General features: G+C 35.3%; 1 protein-coding gene across 2 annotated transcripts in view; it reads left to right on the forward strand.

Annotated features, from left to right (window-relative positions):
• The first annotated feature begins 763 nt into the window (after positions 1–763).
• LOC149244313 (diacylglycerol kinase 3-like) overlaps positions 764–20,505 on the forward strand; it is a 266,156-nt gene continuing 246,414 nt past the window's right edge. The window contains exon 1 of one of the 2 annotated variants that reach the window (XM_089374800.1): positions 764–1,298. In XM_089374800.1, coding sequence (XP_089230926.1) covers positions 900–1,298 — 399 coding nt within the window. In that variant the 5' untranslated portion in view covers positions 764–899. Of the gene's footprint in view, positions 1,299–14,208; positions 14,729–20,505 lie in introns of those variants that run through there. The other variant, XM_089374801.1, reaches the window with a different exon arrangement.

Below are 20,505 nucleotides of genomic sequence, written 5' to 3' on the forward strand. Positions count from 1 at the left end.
TTTAACCAAACAATTTTTTTTTTTTAAATATATTCCAAATCTAAAAAATTACATATTTATAATAAACTTTAATTTTTATTCTTATTTTATTTTGATTAAAAAAAAATCTACATAAGAAAAAGTTGGTTCCATGTAGAAAACTCATCCATGTTAGGTAGGGCAGCCAAAGTTTATGACTTTTATTATTTTCTTTCACGTACATAGCCGATCACATGGAATTTGCCCCACCTAAATAACATGGAATAAAGGTGGGAGCAACCCAAACTTAACACCCAAATTTAAATAAAAAGAAAAAAGAGTAGTGTAAACGAATGCAACCCGTGATTACCTCACTTTGTGCTACTCTCAATGCAAATAAGACGACATGGAATTCGTAACTTTTTCTCAAATCTTTCCGCTATTAAATATTTTAAAACTTTGGAAAGTATGTATTTTTATATAAATTTAAAACATTTTTTTATTAATTATTTATTTAAATTATATTATATTATTAATAAAAAATATTTTTTTAAATACAAATACTTTTTCACATACACTGTACACAATAAATCTAATCAATATACTATGCTCATTAAAGTTTGAACTTGGCTCCTCTTAACTAGTAATGATGAAGCCCAAAACCACATATAAAACTTTTAATATTTATTACTATTTATACTTTATTATTAATCCTAATGAAAAGCCCCATGCCATAAAAAAAACTAATAATTATTATTATTTAATAATTATATGCATCATTGCGTTTGGGACAGTAGGCGTTAGAATATGATTTCAAGCTGCGGTTAATATCATAATCAGCCCCATCTCCCTGCTCACTCTAAAACTTTCCTCATCTTGCAGACGTCCCAAGTTCGAAACCGCAGAGCATCCATTAGGGTTTGTTTCTGCAATCGAAAGCCATGACGGATTCGGTAGGAGAGCAACAACAGAGAGGTAACGGGGTCGAATCCTGCAAATCGGAAATCAGCTACCTGGAAGACGATGAAAGCTACCCCGAAACCAAGCGCATTGCGGCCCGATCCTCCATGATCGATTCTTTCAAGGCCTGTGGATTGGCCGGCCTCAGGATCGACCAGGAAGACTTGAGGAAAAGATTAATCATCCCAGAATATCTGAGAATTGCCATGGTGGAAGCTGTGAGGAACAAAGAATTTGTTTACAATGAAGATCGGCATCACTGGGACGGCACCAGCACTGCGCCGGAAGCTGCCGTTATTGTATTTGTTAATTCCAAGAGCGGAGGACGTCGAGGCCCTACGTTGAAGGCTCGGCTTCAGGAACTTATCAGCAAAGAGCAGGTTAGCTCCTCCGCTCCTTTTTTGATATATATTTTGTTCTTAATTTTTTTTCCAACTAAAAATTCAAAATAGATAAGAAAGGCTCGACCCGAAAGCCTGAATTCTATTTTAATCTTTTACGATGCTATTTTGCTATGTCACGATTTTCAGATTTTGTATTTTCTTAGTCTTAGTTTCTCGGCGAAGTTCTCGAATTTCCGCTGTCGTGTGCGCGCAGTTCTTCAGCTTTTTGTTTTTTCGTTTTCGTTTTCTTTCATTATTTTATTTTAATTGTTTTTTAATGGTTTTGTTTTAGAATGAAAGTAAAATTTTTTATTATTATTATTTAATTTTAAAGTTATTATAATAATAGGAAGAGGATTGTGCTTTTGTCATTCCTGAAGGCCCCCTTTCCTTAGCTAGCCTCATGTTTCCCTTAGCAATATTATCAAAATTCAACTTAGCAAACCCCTTGGGGGTTTAGCACACAGTTTAGGGGAGGGGGTCCTTACATTGAGATATCACTCGTAAAAAAAATGCAAAATTTGTATAAACTATCAATCTTGAAAAATACGTTTCTCCTTTCCTCAGAGGTGTTTAACATCCTTTAGCCATGGAGAAGAGTTGATAGTTGCACATTTACTTGAATATTAAATCAAGTATTTATGATGATGTTGTATTTTTCTCCTTTCCTCAGAGGTGTTTAACATCCTTTAGCCATGGAGAAGAGTTGATAGTTGCACATTTACTTGAATATTAAATCAAGTATTTATGATGATGTTGTTTGAGAAATTTAGAATTGCATTCCTTGTAAACTGTCCATAGTAGGAATCCTATATAACAACATGTTAGGATTTATTTAGAACTTGTTTGTTATAAGGAGTTTGTTTCTAGTTCTTCAATGTGTGTTGAATGTTCTCTCTATTATCATCATACTATCGACCTTAAAAGCCTCTTTTAACTACTTTGTCCCACTTTAGCATTTTTCTCTTAGCCAAAATCATAAGAAGGATGAAACTTTGGGTTAGGTTAAGCATTCTAAACTTTCTACTAGGTGATTCCTGATTTCTTAGTGGCATGTTTTGCTTCCCATTCATATGCCAGTGCAACTTGAAAATTGTCATTCACATGATATCCCCATTGAAGGATGTCTTTGCCCTTTTGGAAGATGATTTTCTCTCTTTAGACAAAATTCTAGGTGTTATTTTCCTTATGCATAAGTATTGTTGGCCATTTGTTCCGTGATTTCCATACCAAGTATGAGCTAGGCCTGAGTAATTCATTTCTTGCTAATACCGATTGACCTTGTTCCATCCTAAAACTTAGAGTTTGTTTCTAGCTTGTTGAAGAATTGGATTGGAAACTTAGTCTAGGTTCTTGTTACTAGGCATTTTCCGAGAACAACTAGAAGCCCTCGATCATATCTCCTAAAAACTTCGGTTTTGGACTAAAGTTGTTTTAGTACAACTTGAGTTGCCTAATGGTAAAGAATATATGCTTCCTTGTAAGAGTTCATAAGTTCAAATCTAGAGGGGGGTAGAGTATGTATACCTTCGTAGACTTTAGCAATCAAATCACTCCACAGAGACGGGTCCCTTGTCCGGCAAACAAGGGGTCTCATACACCAATGTGGTGTCTAACTTGGTTGTGACCTTAAAATTAAAAAGGAAAAAAAAAATCTATATCGATGAACCTACACATACCTTCCATGTGAATGAGTCCATCTCCCGAGATTCGATCTCAATATTCGACTTTCCATATTGTACTCTCGAGATCATCTTTGTTTGTTGTCCAACACCACCAAGTCCTAGCTACCAGAGCTTTGCTTATAATCAAAGGATCTTTAATGCCTAACCCACTCATTCACTTGGGTAAGCCTATAATATCCCAAGCCATAAGCGACCATTTCCTTTCTTTGTTGGGACAACCCCATAATAAGGTTCTTTGGAGGGATCAAATAATCTTAATGATCTTTGAGGGGGATGCTACAACCTAAAAGAGATATAGTAGCATAGATTGGAGAATAGACTTGATGATAGTAATTTTGCTAACACGAGTTAAAAATCTAAAAGTCTAACTACTCAATTTATCCTTGAGCTTAATTAAAAGATCCTCCCCAAAAATATTTTGATGAACATGGTTTTATTAAGGTGGCCCCTAGATATTTGAAGGGGAGGAAGCCCACTTAAAAGCCAAGAATTTTTTGTAATGTTACCTTGATCTTACATAACTTTTTCAAGAAATCATAATTTTCTTTTTTGCAACTAGTAGAATGGTAACTAGGATGTAATGAAAATCATGTGAGAAGGGATTGATTTCATCTTTCTATCACTAAATGCATTAGAGCGAGCTAATTAAAGAATCAAACCAAAAACCTCGTAATATTTCACATAACATGCTTTGACCCATACATTTAAAAAAATCATAATTACCACCTAAAAATAAAAGATAACATCACATAGTTTATTTTGGTAATTTCAATTTTACTTTTCACCTTTACCAACCTCACTTAACATAATAAATATTCAATGAAAGAGACTCTCATTAACGGAGTTGTCTATAATGCGACTTTTTGGAGATTCCGGTGACGGAATCCGGTGGAAGAAATTGAGGCTAAATCTTGATTTGTTGCAGTTAAAATGATTTTTTAACTGCATATTTGGATTCAGCACCCTGGAAAACCCCTGGGACGCTTTCATTGTGCAGAAACTAGCTATCAAACTTGCAATTCCAATAAATTCCTGCCGGATTTCGACTGGAAAAACCCGCCGGAAAAGCTTTCAAAAAGTCGCGTTATAGACAACTGCCTCGTTAACACGTGAAAAATGAATAAAAAGTAAATAATAAGATATTACGCGATTAACCTCTGTTTTTCGGGTATATTTTGTAAACTTCACCATGTTCAATATATTTAATTAAAAATTATTGTCCTCACAAACGAGAAAATAAACCGATTTGAAAGTATTATTCGGTATTCTTTGTAAACCACAGGGAAAAGATAAATTATTATCCACGAGTCAAAAAGCAGTGAGAACAAGATGCTTCTGCGGTAGAAATTCTAGAAAAGTTTGACAATCAACATCCACTTCTAGATTTTCACGTGGACCCACAACATGTTTGGTAAATTCTAGAAAAGTTTGAAAGTCAACACGTGCTTCTACATTTTCACGTGGATCCACAACATGTTTGGGGAGGTGACCGAGTGATTCTCACTCTCCTCATCTTTCCTTTTTATACAGCTCGTGTGGCATGAACCACCCAGATATTAGTTCATTGATTATGGTTTACAGTAAAATAATGTATTTTGTTCGTTATTTATTTATGTTTCTGTGGGTGGGGTTGGTTTGTTAAATATGGGCATTTTATTTTTATTAATTCAAAGTTAATGATTTTATTTTTATTCTTTTAAATATCAGAAATTTATTATTATTATTTTTATAATTTAGATGTTTTGTTTTTGTTTTTTCGTGAGGAGATTTGAAGACAGTCCCTTTATTAACAAAAACTTATTTAGAAAAAATATTCATTTCATTTGTATGAGGGCATTTAGCAAAAATGTGATATATATAGGAAATCAATTTTTAAAAATGAATTAAAATTCTAACATTTTGTGTATGATAAAAAAATTTCAGAAACACTCATGGCAATTTAGATTGTCATTGCGTTTGAGTTTAAGGGGTATGTGGTACGTGTGCCAAATTCCTCAACTTGCTATTAGATCTTTGTTTGACTCTCTTATGAGCAGTTACTGCTCATTAGGGTTTGCTCCTCAGATGGTTCACGACCTCAAGCTTTATTTACACCTGCTTTTTCAAGGTAAACAACTAGATGATGCTACTCCTCTGTCATTTTACAACATTGTTAAATATGCCACTGTATTTATGGTTCTTTATCTATGGGGGGATTGGAGGCAAGTCTTCCTCTTCTCATACTTTTTCTTACAAAGATGTCATCCATGCTTGGCCCCCCCAAGGCAGATCAAGCTTAGACAACTCAGAGGTCGTTTTTGGTAGAAAAATATGAGGAAGTTCCCTCCCTATATATATCTCACTTAGATCTGGAGGATCTTCACTACGTGTATTCAGAGGTAGCCCTAATCTGTCGTTTTAATGGCTTTGGGCCCTGCACAACCGATCTCTACCAATGGATCCATTTAGTATGGACTAAGAACTACAAGATTATTTTTTGCTCAAGAGGCCTCTTCATTTTGTTATTGGAGGAATTTGAAGATTATCATAAAGCTTTTATCTAAAGGGCCTTGGTTTTGGGGAAATGTTGGATTGTTTTTAACACCTTGGTTCCCAAATTTTGACCCTTCCACAACTATCATTACCAAGATGCTAATATGGGTTAGGCTTCCTAATCTGCCAGCTCACCTGTGGCACTACACAATCTTTTAGGGCATTGAAGACTCTCTGGGCCGTTATCTTACTATTGCCGTCTCTCGTGGGTAGCTTGATGTATACACCTATGATATAATTTGTGTTGAAATCGATATTAGTAAAAGGATATCCGACCAAATCAATTTAAAAACTGGTGATTTTCACTGGACTCGAGCTCTAGACTATGAGAATATTGCTTTTCATCGTTGCTTCTGTCATCAAACATGCCACTTACATAATTCTTGTCGATTTTTAATTCTTAGTAGAAGTGGAACATCCATAATTCCATATCTAAAAGTTGGAAGCCTTGTAACCCTCTTCTTATGGAGGGCAAGACCTTTGTGCCAAAGAAGGACGATGAAGAAGCTGAAGATGGAGTCCATCCAGGGGATAAGGACCAAGACTCAAGGCCTCAAACATCTCCAGTGATTCGTAGTGTGGACCATGCTCCTTCAACAAACACAAAAATATTGAATAATAATGCTTCTCTGAGTATATTGAAACGAGCTCATGAGTCGGCTTCTTCGGAATTTGACAAGGAATCTCCTTGAACACGTAATGATAATTTGTAGATCGCTTTCATAAAACCGCCTTTAAAAGGTTGGGTGAAGGTTTCGAAAAAGAAATGTCACCTTGAGGATCAACCCCAATTCAGGTGATTCTCCTCTCTAGTTGTGCCTTCTGTCCCTTTACGTTTACTTTGCTATTCTTTGTACCATTTGATGAGCCTTAGTATCACAACAAGAATGCTGCAACTCCCAAAGCTATCGACTTAAATTATCAACCTGTCGTTCGTACAAACTTAAGGTGTCGACCCTATATGTGCAACATGCAATGTGTCATTCTTTCATTGAATTGATGGAATGAAGTGAATGCCATGAAATCCAACCCTCAACTAATTGCATAAATGGAAATGCTACTCTATTTACAGAAAGGAAACCTAATTATTTTTGTAGAGAGGAAATCCTAGTTACTTTTGCAAAAAGGAAATATTATTCTACTTTGCATGAATGTAAATGTTAATCCTATTTACACAAATGTAAACATTAACCTATTTGCAGAGTGTAAATGGTACATCAAAAGGAAGCATAGTCTATGCAATAAAAAATGCAAATGGAACCCATAGAAAACTAAAATCATTCTTCAATCACTGCATTCAAGATAGATTTTGTTAACAAAGTTCATAAGGTGTTCCATAAAGTAATCATGAAAATCATCATTATGCTCTTCAAGTCATGAATATGTCCACTAACCATAACCGCAGAGGTGAATTACAATGGAGAAGGGACAAGACTTAAGAGGTCTTTTGGTATGAATCAATCATGGTTCAAAGCCTAGAGGTCATTATTCAAGCCTAAGGGACAAAAACCAAGTTTTTGGAGTAGATTTGGTTAAGTTTACACGTGCTACAAGAGTGCTAAAGGAGGTCTTGTTTTGCTATAGGAGTGAGATAACGTGCCGAATGCCCAATTAAATCAAATGCAAATGGGATGAGAATTTTTTTGTTATTAAGTAGGATGTCTTAGGACTCCATTCCAAGTGGAATCACTCCAAAATACTCCTGCTAACACATGCTCAAAAATAGCAAAAAATTACTACTATGAGAAATGGAAATTCAAGAACTAGTGAGCTAGTTAACCTACCGAAAAGCTAACCTAATCAAGTGAAAATGCTATGGGGTAAATTTTGTTATTAACTTGAATGTTTTTATGACCTAATACAAGTGGAATCAACTCAAATGAAGCTCATTAACACATTCTAAAAAATAATAGAAAATTACTATTATTTTACTGCAAGGTATTTCCAGAAATTCTAGTTTTGTGAATTAGTAGACCAATCCAAGTAGCTCAATGATGAATATGGCTTTTCAAAGCTATTCTAAGGATGCATCATGTTTGTGAATTTGTAAATAACCTGCAAAACAACTCACTTCAATCATTTAACCATTGTAACCTAGAACAAAAAAAGCATGAATAATAAATGCAGAAATAAGAGATGCAAGTGAAAAAGACATTAAAAAGAAATAAATAAATTGTACAAGAGGGATCTGAGGTTCTTGGGATGACCAAACCTAATGAAACTCAGAGTCCTATGGAGGAAACCAAGCTTTAGAGGCTAAAAATAACACCCAATTTCATTATTTGAATAAATCCAAGTACATCCCTGCTAGAAATGAAAGTGAAGTTGCTAAAAAACAAGTTTTCTCCATAAGAAGACTAAGAAATACATGCCCCTAGAGGCAAATTTGAATTTGTACTTACACAAATAGATGAGGAAACATTCTCCTTGAAAGGAGACAACTTTCCCTTCCAAAATCGATAAAAAAGTGGCTCTGGTTCCCAACACTAGAAATCTGCATTAAATGACAGGGAGCACATTCACAGATTTTCTCAATCACTTGAGCTCCATAATTTGTGTAATAATTTCATAATATCTTGTTCATTTATTATCCAACATTGGTCCATCCTATAGTAGGGAGCAACTCCCTATATTATCTCATTCAAAATTTACTCCATATTCTCTTAGTATTATGCAAAAATAAATAATATTAGGCACATAATATGTGCCTACTTAGTTTTGTAGAGAGGAAACCTAATTACTTTTGTAGAGAGAAAATCCTAATTACTTTTGCAAAAAGGAAATGCTATTCTACTTTGCATGAATGTAAATGTTCTTCCTATCTGCAGAAATGTAAACATTAACCTATTTGCAAAGTGTAAATGGTACATCAAAAGGAAGCATAGTCTATGCAATAGAAATAACCATGTTGAAAATGGAACCCATAACAAAATGAAATCATTCTTCAATCATTGCATTCAAGATAGATTTTGTCAACAAAGTTCGTAAGGTGCTCCATAAAGTAATCATGAAAACCATCATTATGCTATTCAAGTCATGAATATGTCCACTAACCATAACTGCAGAGGTGAATTACAATGGAGAAGAAGCAAGGCTTAAGAGGTCTTTTGGTCTGAATCAATCATGGTTCAAAGCCTAGAGGTCATTATTCAAACCTAAGGGAAAAAAACCAAGCTTTTGGAACAGATATGGTTAAGTTTACACATGCTACAAGAGAACTACAGGAGGCCTTGTTTTGCTACAAGAGCGAGATAACTTGTCGAATTCTCAAGTAAATCAAATGCAAATGGGATGGGAATTTTTTTGTTATTAAGTAGGATGTCTTAGGACTCCATTCCATGTGGAACCACTCCAAAATACCCCTGTTAACACGTGCTAAAAAATAACAGAAAATTACTACTCTGAAAGCTGGAAATTCAAGAACTAGTGAGCTAGTTAACCTACCAAAAACCTAACCTAATCAAGTGAAAATGCTATGGGGTAAATTTTTTTATTAACTTGAATGTTTTTATGATCCAATACAAGTGGAATCAAGTCAAATGAAGCTCATTAACACGTTTTAAAAAATAACAGAAAAATAACTACTATTTTGCTACAAGAAATCTCCAGAAATTCTAGATTTGTGAACGAGTAGACTAATCCAAGTAGCTCAATGATGAATATGACTTTTCAAAGCTGTTATAAGGATGCATCATGTTTTTGAATTTGTAAATAACCTGCAAAACAACTCATTTCAATCATTTAACCAATGTAACCTACAACAAAAGAAACATGAATAATAAATGCAGAACTAAGAGATGCAAGTGAAAAAGACATTCAAAAGAAATAAAGAAATTGTACAAAAGGGCTCTGAGGCTCCTGGGATGGCCAAGGCCAACGAAACTCAGAGTCCTATGGAGGAAACCAAGCTTTAGAGGCTAAAAATAACACTAAACTTCATTATTTGAATAAAACTAAGTACATCCTTGCTAGAAATGAAAGTGAAGTTGCTAAGAAACAAGTTTTCTTCACAAGAAGTCTAAAAAATACATGCCCCTAAAGGCAAATTCGAATTGGTACTTATACAAATAGATGATTAAGCATTTTCTTTGAAATGATACAACTTTCACTTCTAAAATCCATCAAAAAATGGATCTGGTTTCCGACACTAGAAATCTGCATTAAATTGCCAAGGTGCACATTCCTACATTTTCTCAATCACTAGAGCTCTAGAATTTGTACAATAATTTCATAATATCTTGTTCATTTATTATCCAATCTTGGTCCATCCTGTAGTAAGGAGAAAGTCCCTATATTATCTCATTCAAAATTTACTCCATATTCTCTCAATATTTAGCAAAAATAAATAATATTAGGCACATAATATGCAATTATCTCTAAAACTTCTTAAGAACATATTAAAACTAAAAAAAAATATTAACTGTAAAAGAAAAAGTTTAATATAGCATTCATGTGCAAAAGAAAAGTTAGATAGACCTTAATTTATGTCTAATTTAAAGACCCATCACTATTCATCTCTACCTTAATATAACTAGCATAAAACAAACTATGCTAGAAAAAAATCATAATAACAAATGATATTTTTTTTGTCTGATCAATAAAATTTTTAAACTTATACAAACCAATAAATTCTAATATATATATATATATATATATAGACACACACTAACTTTTAACCATTATTTTTTTTTTTTGTAAGTAAGGTAGTTCCATTCATTCTATTCAAACTGAAAATATAGACCAGATACACTGTTGTGGCGGCCTCAACCTACCCCGAGGGGAAACCAGGTCTGTTGGCCATCGAAGTTTACTATAGGCATTCCAAAACCAAAATTTGATAATTTTGTCCATACTGGCTATATAAACCAAGCAACTAAAATTACCTATTAAGCTTCTATTTAACATAAGACTATACAGGTAGAGAAACAAAAAACCTCCAGCATCTCGTCCACAACATCAGGCCTTTCTGGTTCCATTCTCCTTGTCAGTTTCCATAGGGAGATTCGCATGATCTTCCTGGCTTGGGAGCAGGCCAGCCATCCTGGATAAAGTCTGGGACATCTCCTCCAGCTTATTGTTCTGGTTTATCATAATGACTTGGAAATTTTTCATTTCCTTCTGAAGGTTTGGCAGTCCATTGGCGATGTCAGCCATTTCTTTAGCAACTTGTTCCAGTGCCTTAGCCAAAAGGCTCTTCAGAATCCAATAAATGTGTAGAGACCGTTGATAGAGAGTCTGTCTGCCCCTTTTGTAACCTGGGTCACTAACCATAGCAGCTCACTCTTCCGTTTCCGAACTCGACTGTTCTTCCATGACTCTAGATTCCAGGTTTTGGATTAGACGACGAATATCTTCGTCAGTGTCTTCTTGATAAGCGCGCGCTGCCTCTTGGGCCGCAGTCTGGGCTGACCGCCTTCCTCTGCGCTGGTCCCTTGGTTCTTCCACAGTTCTGTCACCCTGGATGCTTTGCTTCGAATGACCTCTGCCTCCGCGACCACGCCTTCGACCTTGTCGAGCCATTCTCTCTTCTATCTTCTCCCAAGCTCGCTCACCCTGGTAATGTTTCCGCCCTGTTCCTCGATCCGTTCCTCCTTCACTCTGTCCGCATTATCCTTTCCCTTACCCCCCACCACCTTCATATTATGCTTCGTCGCCGTCCTTTTCTCCCTCCCATTACCACCGCCATTTCTCCTAATCAACTGCATACCACCTTTCCCACCTCTGCCACTTGAACCTTGATCTGACCAAATACTCATTTCATTTGTTGGGAAGGTAACTTGATCCCTACGATCACCTCCAACTTTTATGTCCTTATGATAAATGCTCCTGCCTTTATCATCGCCACGTTTCCTCATCCCGATCAAGAGTATTATTTTTTAAAACAATTTAGTATATTAATTTTTAATTAAAATTCTAAATATTTCAAATGCTTCACAACTTCTACTTACTCACATACACACAATAAAAAACCCTATACTACCTATTACGAAGCTAACAATTCTCCCGCATACTTTTATTCTCACTAACTTTAATTTAAAAATAAATAAATGAATTTCCAAATACTTCAATTAAATAAAAACCACATTTATAAAAATAATGGAATGAATTTGGATAATGTATTTTTTTTGGTTCTCTTTTATGAAGCTCACAATCATCCCATAGCCATTTATTTTTTTTTGTTCTCTTTTATGAAGCTAACAATTATCCCATAGCCATTTATTCCAACCTCATTTTGATTTAAAATATATAAATAAATTTCCTTGTACTTCCGTTATCGACCAACCACATTTATGAAAAGACAAGAATGGAATGAAGTTGGTCACAAGTTAAAAAGCTAACACATATATTAAAGGATATAATGTTGGGTAGGGTAACCCCAAGATACTTTCCATACTCATCGTTAAATGTGATTTTTGAAAAAGATTCCAGAATTGTTTTTAAATGTGACTTTCTGAAAAAATTTCACTTTATTTTCTGATATATAAAGTTTTATGGCACTTGAAAACAACCTCACATGACATTTTGTCCCACCCAAATAACATGGAATAAAGACCGTACAAGCCCAAACCTAATACCCAATACATGGATTCAAGACAATACAACAATTTTCTTTTTTTTTAATACCCATAATAATATATATAACTATAAATTTATTGAATTGAGGTTTTTTGATTTATAATAAATTTATAAAAATTATTTCCGCCGATTTTAATATGATGATTGCCAAAAACATTTTTAAATAAATTAAAAAAATATTTTAACTAATTTTAACCCCGAGAATTTATATGCCCATCGAAATTTTGAATGTCAAGATTGCTAAATTCAATTCACTTGAAAACATTGTCCATACTCTATGCTACTTAAATTTTGAGCTTAACCCGTCTGAATTCACGAAGTTCCGTTTCAACCATAAAACTACTTGTAAAATTTTTAATTTATTAATATTTATATTTTTTTCTTTAATTAGATAAGATTATTTATAAGTTTTTGAACGAATAACTTTGATATAAAAATTACGCCCCAATCCAAAAAAGTTTTAAGTTTTATTATTTACATATATTAAAAAACTTAATTATTATTATTTATTTTTAACTCATTTTCTTTGTTATAATGACGATGGCTTATCTCAATTACTAAACTTCCGAAAATGACCTATAGAATTTTTAAAATTTATTATTTTTATAAATTAAAAATTATATTGTTTTTTTTTTTTGTATGGGGGATTTACGCAGTGCATTATATTAGATATCATTTTTGGGATTCAACTGCGTTAAGTAAGTCATTCAAACGTATGGAAATGGTCATACGTTTGAATGACTTACTTAACGCAGTTGAATCCCAAAAATGATATCTAATTATATTATTATTGTTTAGATAATCTTCGGCGAAATCACATAATTAATCTTTTGTCGACGCGTTTCGAACCAACAAGTGTGGTTCATCGTCAGGACAAGTTGAAGAACTGATCTGGCTTAGCTTGATTAAATAGAGTGTGCAGAGACTAACGGCTCTATTGCAACGGCTAATTTTACCCAGAGGATCAAAGTCAAACCCTGATTTTATTATTAATATAAGTTAATTGAATAAATCTATTGTTTTTAAATATAATGGTCAATACATCTTCATATTTATTAAATAACCTATATTTAAAATTATTTAAACCAAGTAAATGGTATTAAATTACTATTATCTTAGAATTTAGTTACAATAGGTAACTGCGTATTTATTTAATAATAATTGTTTAAATCAAAGGGTCCAATGTTTCATTAGATATTAATAAATTAGGGTAAACTAAATAATGGTAAACTACATAAATCATACAATATTTATTATTATTCCTAAATATAATAAATAGTATTAAGTCACTATTATTCTTATAGTTACAATAGGTAACTATGTAATTATTTAATAATAATTATTAAAATTAATGGACCAAAGGTAAAATAAATCATTTTTATTAATTATTTAATGTGAAGGCCCATTCGAAATTAAATTAATAAGTTCATATAATAATTTAAGTTTATTAGATAATCTATATTCACTTATTAATTTATAATTATAATATTGTAAATATCATAATTCAAGTGCATGTTAATAAAAGTCTATCCATTAACTCAATATCATCTATTTCCAATCATAACTCTTATAATGAATATAGTAATTCATATCCATTAATCAATCTCTAACATTATTATTAAATTCAACTATGTTATTACATATAAGGTTTAAAAAGGGGGGTCTTTATTAATTCAATATAATGAAATCAGTTAAAGGAAATAACAAGGGGTTGAAGAATTAAAATTTTTTATTAATGCAAAGAATCTAATCTAATGTTAATTATTATTTTTGAGTTTAGATTTATGTGATCCATAATGTTTATCCATAATGCTTAAATTCTTTTTTAAAAAAAATTACATCCCATAATTATTTGGAGCCAACTTTTTAATCTTTTACTGTGATTCATCATTAAAACAAAAAATGAGTATAAAATTATTTTTAATTACTCTTTGTGGTCTCTCCAAAAAAAATCTTTTTTAAACTATTATTATTATTATTTAATTCTATGGACCAAAAAAATATTTTTTTTAAACTATTATTATTATTATTTAATTCTATGGACCGTTGTATTTGGAGCATGGTATTATTAATACGATCCTTCGCCGGTACCCACCCATCAGCTCAGATTCCAATTACCCTGCCGACACAACTTTCCCACGCTAAACGACTGTACGAAAACTTTTATTTACTCTTCTCATCAGACGTCGTGAGTTCGAAACCTCAGAGCATCCATTAGGGTTTGTTTCCAAAGCCATGGCGGATTCAATAGAAGAGCAGCAACAGAGAGGTAACGGGGTCGAATCCCGCGAATCGGAAATCAGTGACCTTGAAGACGATGAGAAATACCCCGAAACGAAGCGGATTGCGGCACGATCCTCCATGATCGATTCTTTCAAAACCTGTGGATTTTGTGGCCTCAGCATCGACAAGGAAGACTTGAGGAAAAGATTAATCATCCCAGAGTATCTGAGAATTGCCATGGTGGAAGCCGTGAGAAACAAAGAATTTGCTTACGACGAAGGTCGACATCGCGGGGACGGCACCAGCACTGCGCCGGAAGCTGCCATTATTGTCTTTATTAATTTGAAGAGCGGAGGACGTCGAGGCCCCACGTTTAAGGCTCGGCTTCAGGAGCTTATCAGTGAAGAGCAGGTTAGCTCCTTCATTCCTTTATTTTTGTCTCTGAATAAAAATATATGTTAGAAGGAAGTAAGGAATAAAAACTACAAATGCAACGGACAAGTAAGGAGGGCTCGAGCCGAAAGCCTGGATTTAAATGCGATATTTTGTCATGTTCCGATTTTCAGATTTTGTATTTTCTTAGTTTCTCGGTTAAATTCTCGAGTTTCTCTGTCCGTTGCGTAATGGTTTTCATATAGATATTCTTTTAATTATTTTGGTTTGATTGCAGATATTTTTAAGATACTGCGGTGGTTATTATAATCAAGTGGTTACTCAGAACTAACTACCATTCGTAAATGTAGGGAGACATAAATTATACTACTTAAAATAAAGGTAGGTAGACTTAAATTATACCAGTTAAAATAACTTGCATAATGTTGATTTTAGTTTCAAATTCATGTATGCCAGCATGAACATTTTTATATTTATATAATTTTTTCCTTCAAATTCAATATGTTTATATATGTGTTTAGTAAATAAGAAAATTAAAATGGTATATTATTTGAAAGTAGATTACTTTATTATTTTTTATAAGTAAATATATTTTTATTATATTAACAAGTGGGGAATTACATATATTTACATTTAAGAGTGCATTCTCTGTTTCTGAAGGAGGAACCTAGAGATGAAAAGTTGAAGGGCTCTACTTCAAGGAGAAACCAGAAACCATAACCCCGCGGCTTTATAGTTTGCATAACCAGATGACAGTGAACAAAAATCATGCTTCTAAGAACTAACATTACATAATTGTTGCACGAAGAGCCAAAATTGTTGTGTATTGAGCCATAGGGCTTAAGGACATTGGATTGCCAACCTTCAAAATGAAGAAAACTGTAGTGGCCTATTGAGAGGCCAAATTGGAGTAAAAAAATTGATCTGTAAGTCGCCATGTCGTCGAGTAGCTAAATTCTGTTGCATTGAAATTGCATTGTTGCCACACTAGTACCACATTACACCTGGGCACTGCCTTGAGCCCGCAAATTGCCAATGTCTGTGGGAAACTCCTCCAGAATGTAGCAGCAATAGGGACTAGGACGAGGAGGAGACGAAGGCGTATCAACCACCGAGGGGACAAGAGCATGGGAGGGAGGGGGATAGGCCACAGGGGCACAAGGAATGGGCTGGGAGGAGGAGCCGGTCGATGGAGAATGGGAGGGGGATGGAGCAGCGGAGGAGGAGGAGGGAATGTTGGGCGGGAACACACCGAGGATTTTGGCAAGTCCCTTGAGCGAGGAGACAAAGTGACTTTGGTGAGTAGAGAGCTCTGCAATCCAACTAGAGGCCCGCATCCTCTCTTGGGCCCTTTCCTTCAGCTAACGCGTGAGGAGGTTCTTGAGCGTCTAGAGCATCGGGTGACCCCTATGGATTTCTACCTCCTCCATGGCAAGGACCTCCTTGCAAATAGACTCAAGAATTCCATGGTCAAACATCGCGACAATGGTGGCGTTGTTGAAGGTGGTGGGCTAGCGCCCCTGGCCTCTTCCTATGCTTGGGTTTCAACCCCTCCCTCTATCATGATTCATGGTCAAAAGGCCGTAGAGCGAAGTCACAATGTCGAAGTCGAGAAAAGTGTCGAGGAGAATGACAGGGGGTGAATAGAACCTGGAGATGAAAGGTTTATCGTAGGGGTGCAGAAGCAGAGGAGCTCTGTACGTTGGCAACTGGAGCGTAAGAGGAGGAGTAATTGCGAGGACTGCCACTTGGTGAGGGAGGCGAGCCAAGTTGGGGCTGATCGCTGTGGGCCTTGGGAAGTGTGCCAAAGGTCGCTAGGTCACCCGAATCCAGGGAGATTACTTCATTATATATATATATATATATATATATATATTAAATGGATGTCTTTTGTTGATATTTTGTATATATGAACAAACACTAAGGCACATAAATGTTTGAAACAAAAAATAAAATCTTTAAATAGTACAGAAGGGGTCTTCTTTGGATGGGTTAAGGGGTTAGAATATGATAAAAACATATTTTTTGATGTTGGAGAGTGTGGTGTTGCTTGGATGGAGCAACATATAATGGTGAGATTGGTGAAGACCTGAGAGGTTGAAGAAAGTTGAAGGGTTAGAATATGATAAAAACATATTTTCTGATGTTGGAGAGTTTGGTGTTGCCCAGAGCAATATAGAAAGGTTAAAGAAAGTTGAGCTTCAAAATGAGGGACTCTAGCATAGTGCAAGGAGGCACTCCAACATAGTGCATGGACATAAGGGAACAATGAGTTCCCAAAATAGGCACTACCATGAAGGAGGCCAAGGAAAGAGGAGTTTGTAAAGGAGGCACTTCCACTAAGGAGGTCAGGGAATGATGTCCTCCTAACGGAGGCACTCTCATGAAGTAGGCCATAGACTTTGATGACTTGACAAAGGAGGCAATTCTTTGAAGGATACTAGAGAATGACAAATTCCCAAAGGAGGCACTCACATAAGTGTTGGGAGCTTAGGGGATAATGAGATCCCAAAGGAGTAATGCCACACGTGGTGATGATTCTAGCGTAGTGGTTTAAACGTATTAGTTCATGGGAATTTTAATTATGTATGTATGTGAACATAGGACACAAGCTGGTGTGTTAATGATGGTTCTCATGAATAGCACAAAGTGAGTTTGCATTGTGTCTTAAACTAGTTCTTAGGTGATTGAGGTGGGTAGTGGGACTACCCAGAGCATGAATGACGTATGGTGAGGAAAGAGTGGTTTAAAATACCAAATATAACATATCAAAGTCCTAAAAAGAGGTCATTTAAGGCTAGTTGTTCACATAAGGAGGCACTCACATAAGTGTTGGGAGCTTAGGGGATAATGAGATCCCAAAGGGGATAATGAAAAATTCCCAAAGGGGGCACTCACATAAGTGTTGGGAGCTTAGGGGATAATGAGATCCCAAAGGGGATAATGCCACACGTGGTGATGATTCTAGCCTAGTGGTTTAAATGTATTAGTTCATGGGAATTTTAATTATGTATGTATGTGAACATAGGACACAAGCTAGTGTGTTAATGATGGTTCTCATGAATAGCACAAAGTGAGTTTGCATTGTGTCTTAAGCTAGTTCTTATGTGATTGAGGTGGGTAGTGGGACTACCCTGAGCATGAATGACGTAAGGTGAGGAAAGAGTGGTTTAAAATACCAAATATAACATATCAAAGTCCTAAAAAGAGGCCATTTAAGGCTAGTTGTTCACATAAGAGATTTTGAAGAAGTGTATTTCAATAGAAGAAACTAGGTGGATTTTATAATTAGGACAAGTGAAATAATTCATAGCCACAACGAATATTTTTTCAATAGGGAAGAGTGTCATTGAGAAAGAAAGTACATTTTTGTCAATAGGCAAAGAAATGGGTGCGAATGCCTCCAAGGTGAATGAATACACCTAACCTCCAAGTCAAAGTGGTCAAAAGGTGGTTGTAGAGCCACATGATTGCACTTTATAGGAGTGGAAGCTACATAATTAGTTCTTATGTGATTGAGGTGGGTAGTGGGACTACCCTGAGCATGAATGACGTAGGGTGATGAAAGGGTGGTTTAAAATACCAAATATAACATAACAAAGTCCTAAAAAGAGGCCATTTAAGGCTAGTTGTTCACATAAGAGATTTGAATAAGTGTATTTCAATAGAAGAAACTAGGTGGATTTTATAATTAGGACAAGTGAAATAATTCATAGCCACAACGAATATTTTTTTCAATAGGGAAGAGTGTCATTGAGAAGGAAAGTACATTTTTGTGAATAGGCAAAGAAGTGGATGTGAATGCCTCCAAGGTGAATGAATACACCTAACCTCCAAGTCAAAGTGGTCAAAAGGCGATTGTAGAGCCACATGATTGCACTTTGTAGGAGTGGAAGCTACATAGCTAGTTCTTATGTCATTGAGGTGGGTTGTGGGACTACCCTGAGCATCAATGACGAGGAAAGGGTGGTTTAAAATACCAAATATAACATATCAGAGTCCTAAAAAGAGGCCATTTAAGGCTAGTTGTTCACATAAGAGATTTTGAAGAAGTGTATTTCAATAGGAGAAACTAGGTGGATTTTATAATTTGGACAAGTGAAATAATTCATAGCCACAACGAAATTTTTTTTCCAATAGGGAAGAGTGCCACTGAGAAGGAAAGGACATTTTTTGTGAATAGGGAAAGAAATAGGTGCGAATGCCTCCAAGGTGAATGAATCCACCTAACCTCCAAGTCAAAGTGGTCAAAAGGCGGTTGTAGAGCCACATGATTGCACTTTGTGGGAGTGGAAGCTACATAACTAGTTGACGTGGCCATATAGTACATTGGCTCAATGTGAATGCCAAAAAGAGGGATTTTGTCATGTGTTTGATGTGATGGGGATCAAAGTGAACCTACCAACGATGATGATGCCTTCTTCATGAGGGAATTCATGACCTGAAATAAAAAAGATGCCATAACTTTCAGGGCATATACATAATCAAGTCCAAGGAAGATATTGTAACTCAACTAAGCCAATCATTACTGTAATATTGTTCAAGACTTCTTGCCACATAACTCAATTGAGAGATTTTTCACAATCCCTTTTGGGTTATAAAATCTACCATGAAGTGCTTGGAATTCCACTGATGGTGTAATGAGTGTGGTAGAACCCAAATGTTGCTAGGCTAAGAAGGACATACTACAAAAGTAGGTTCCATTGTCCACTAAACATTGATGAACCATAAAGTTCAAATAATGATAAGCTTCATCCTCAAAAGGAAGAGAACTACGAATTTATTGTTAGAAAGAGAAGCCAAATCTACCATTAACAGTGTAGATTTATCATTTTTTTTAAATATTTGAGAATTACATAAAGGATTACTATAAGTCACACCAATCTCTCATAGGGGAGACTAGACCATAACAAAAATGTACTCTCCATAGAGACAAGAGAGATAATTGGAAACTAATAGAGGCAACATACGTCAAGCCTAAATCTAGATAGTGGCCTATTTGGCCTTGAACAAAAATAATTACAAGAGTGGAACCATGAACTAGAACCATAACGCAGTCAAGTAAGGGGATCATAATCAAAGTATTCCATTGGAATAAGAGTTGCCGAATTTGTCGGAGGTCTATCAGCTACTGGGGGAATGTCGAGATGGTGTTCTATCCTCGCCAACCTGCGGTTAGTCCTCTCCAAACTGCTATAATAATCCTTCAGATGCCATGCATGTGATCCAATGATTGAAGTAAATCCATCCAAGACTCATGGTTATCCAACAGTGTACATCCCAAAAGGAATTTCATTTGTCAATACAAGTCTACAATTTGCATATATTGATTAAATATTCCTCTTGTATGTTCCGTATTAGGGATCCAATCTGTCCACTCCGCTAGAACTTTAGTATTTGAGAGGCAAGTTCTGATGTAAGAGGCTTCCCCCTTAGATTGGGCTAATTCCTCCTACACATGAGTTGGGGTTTGCTCCCTATTTTGGGCTGTGAAACCTTCAACTCAGTGAGGTAGACAATTATTTCCTCTATGGGCACGCTCATAATAAACAACCCCTCTTCTTACTCTTGCTCTCTATCGAGGCATGACAGGGATGACACTTGGAGCTTGGGTTGCGGAACACAACCTATGCTGGAGAGAATGAACCTCTCCTACCCAAAGCCACCACACCTTGAAATGACCAAAAGCTGCTAGATGAATGGATTGATATTCTGCCTACGTGGCACCTTTTCTAGCTAGGTGTTCACCCACCGAAGTAGCTACACTACTCCAACCCTTGCCAACTCCTAGACAC

Source organism: Pinus tabuliformis, chromosome 8 (assembly GCF_031772625.1).
Source record: "Pinus tabuliformis cultivar Carrire ecotype Pingquan chromosome 8, CPIR1, whole genome shotgun sequence".
NCBI classification, from domain to species: domain Eukaryota; kingdom Viridiplantae; phylum Streptophyta; class Pinopsida; order Pinales; family Pinaceae; genus Pinus; species Pinus tabuliformis.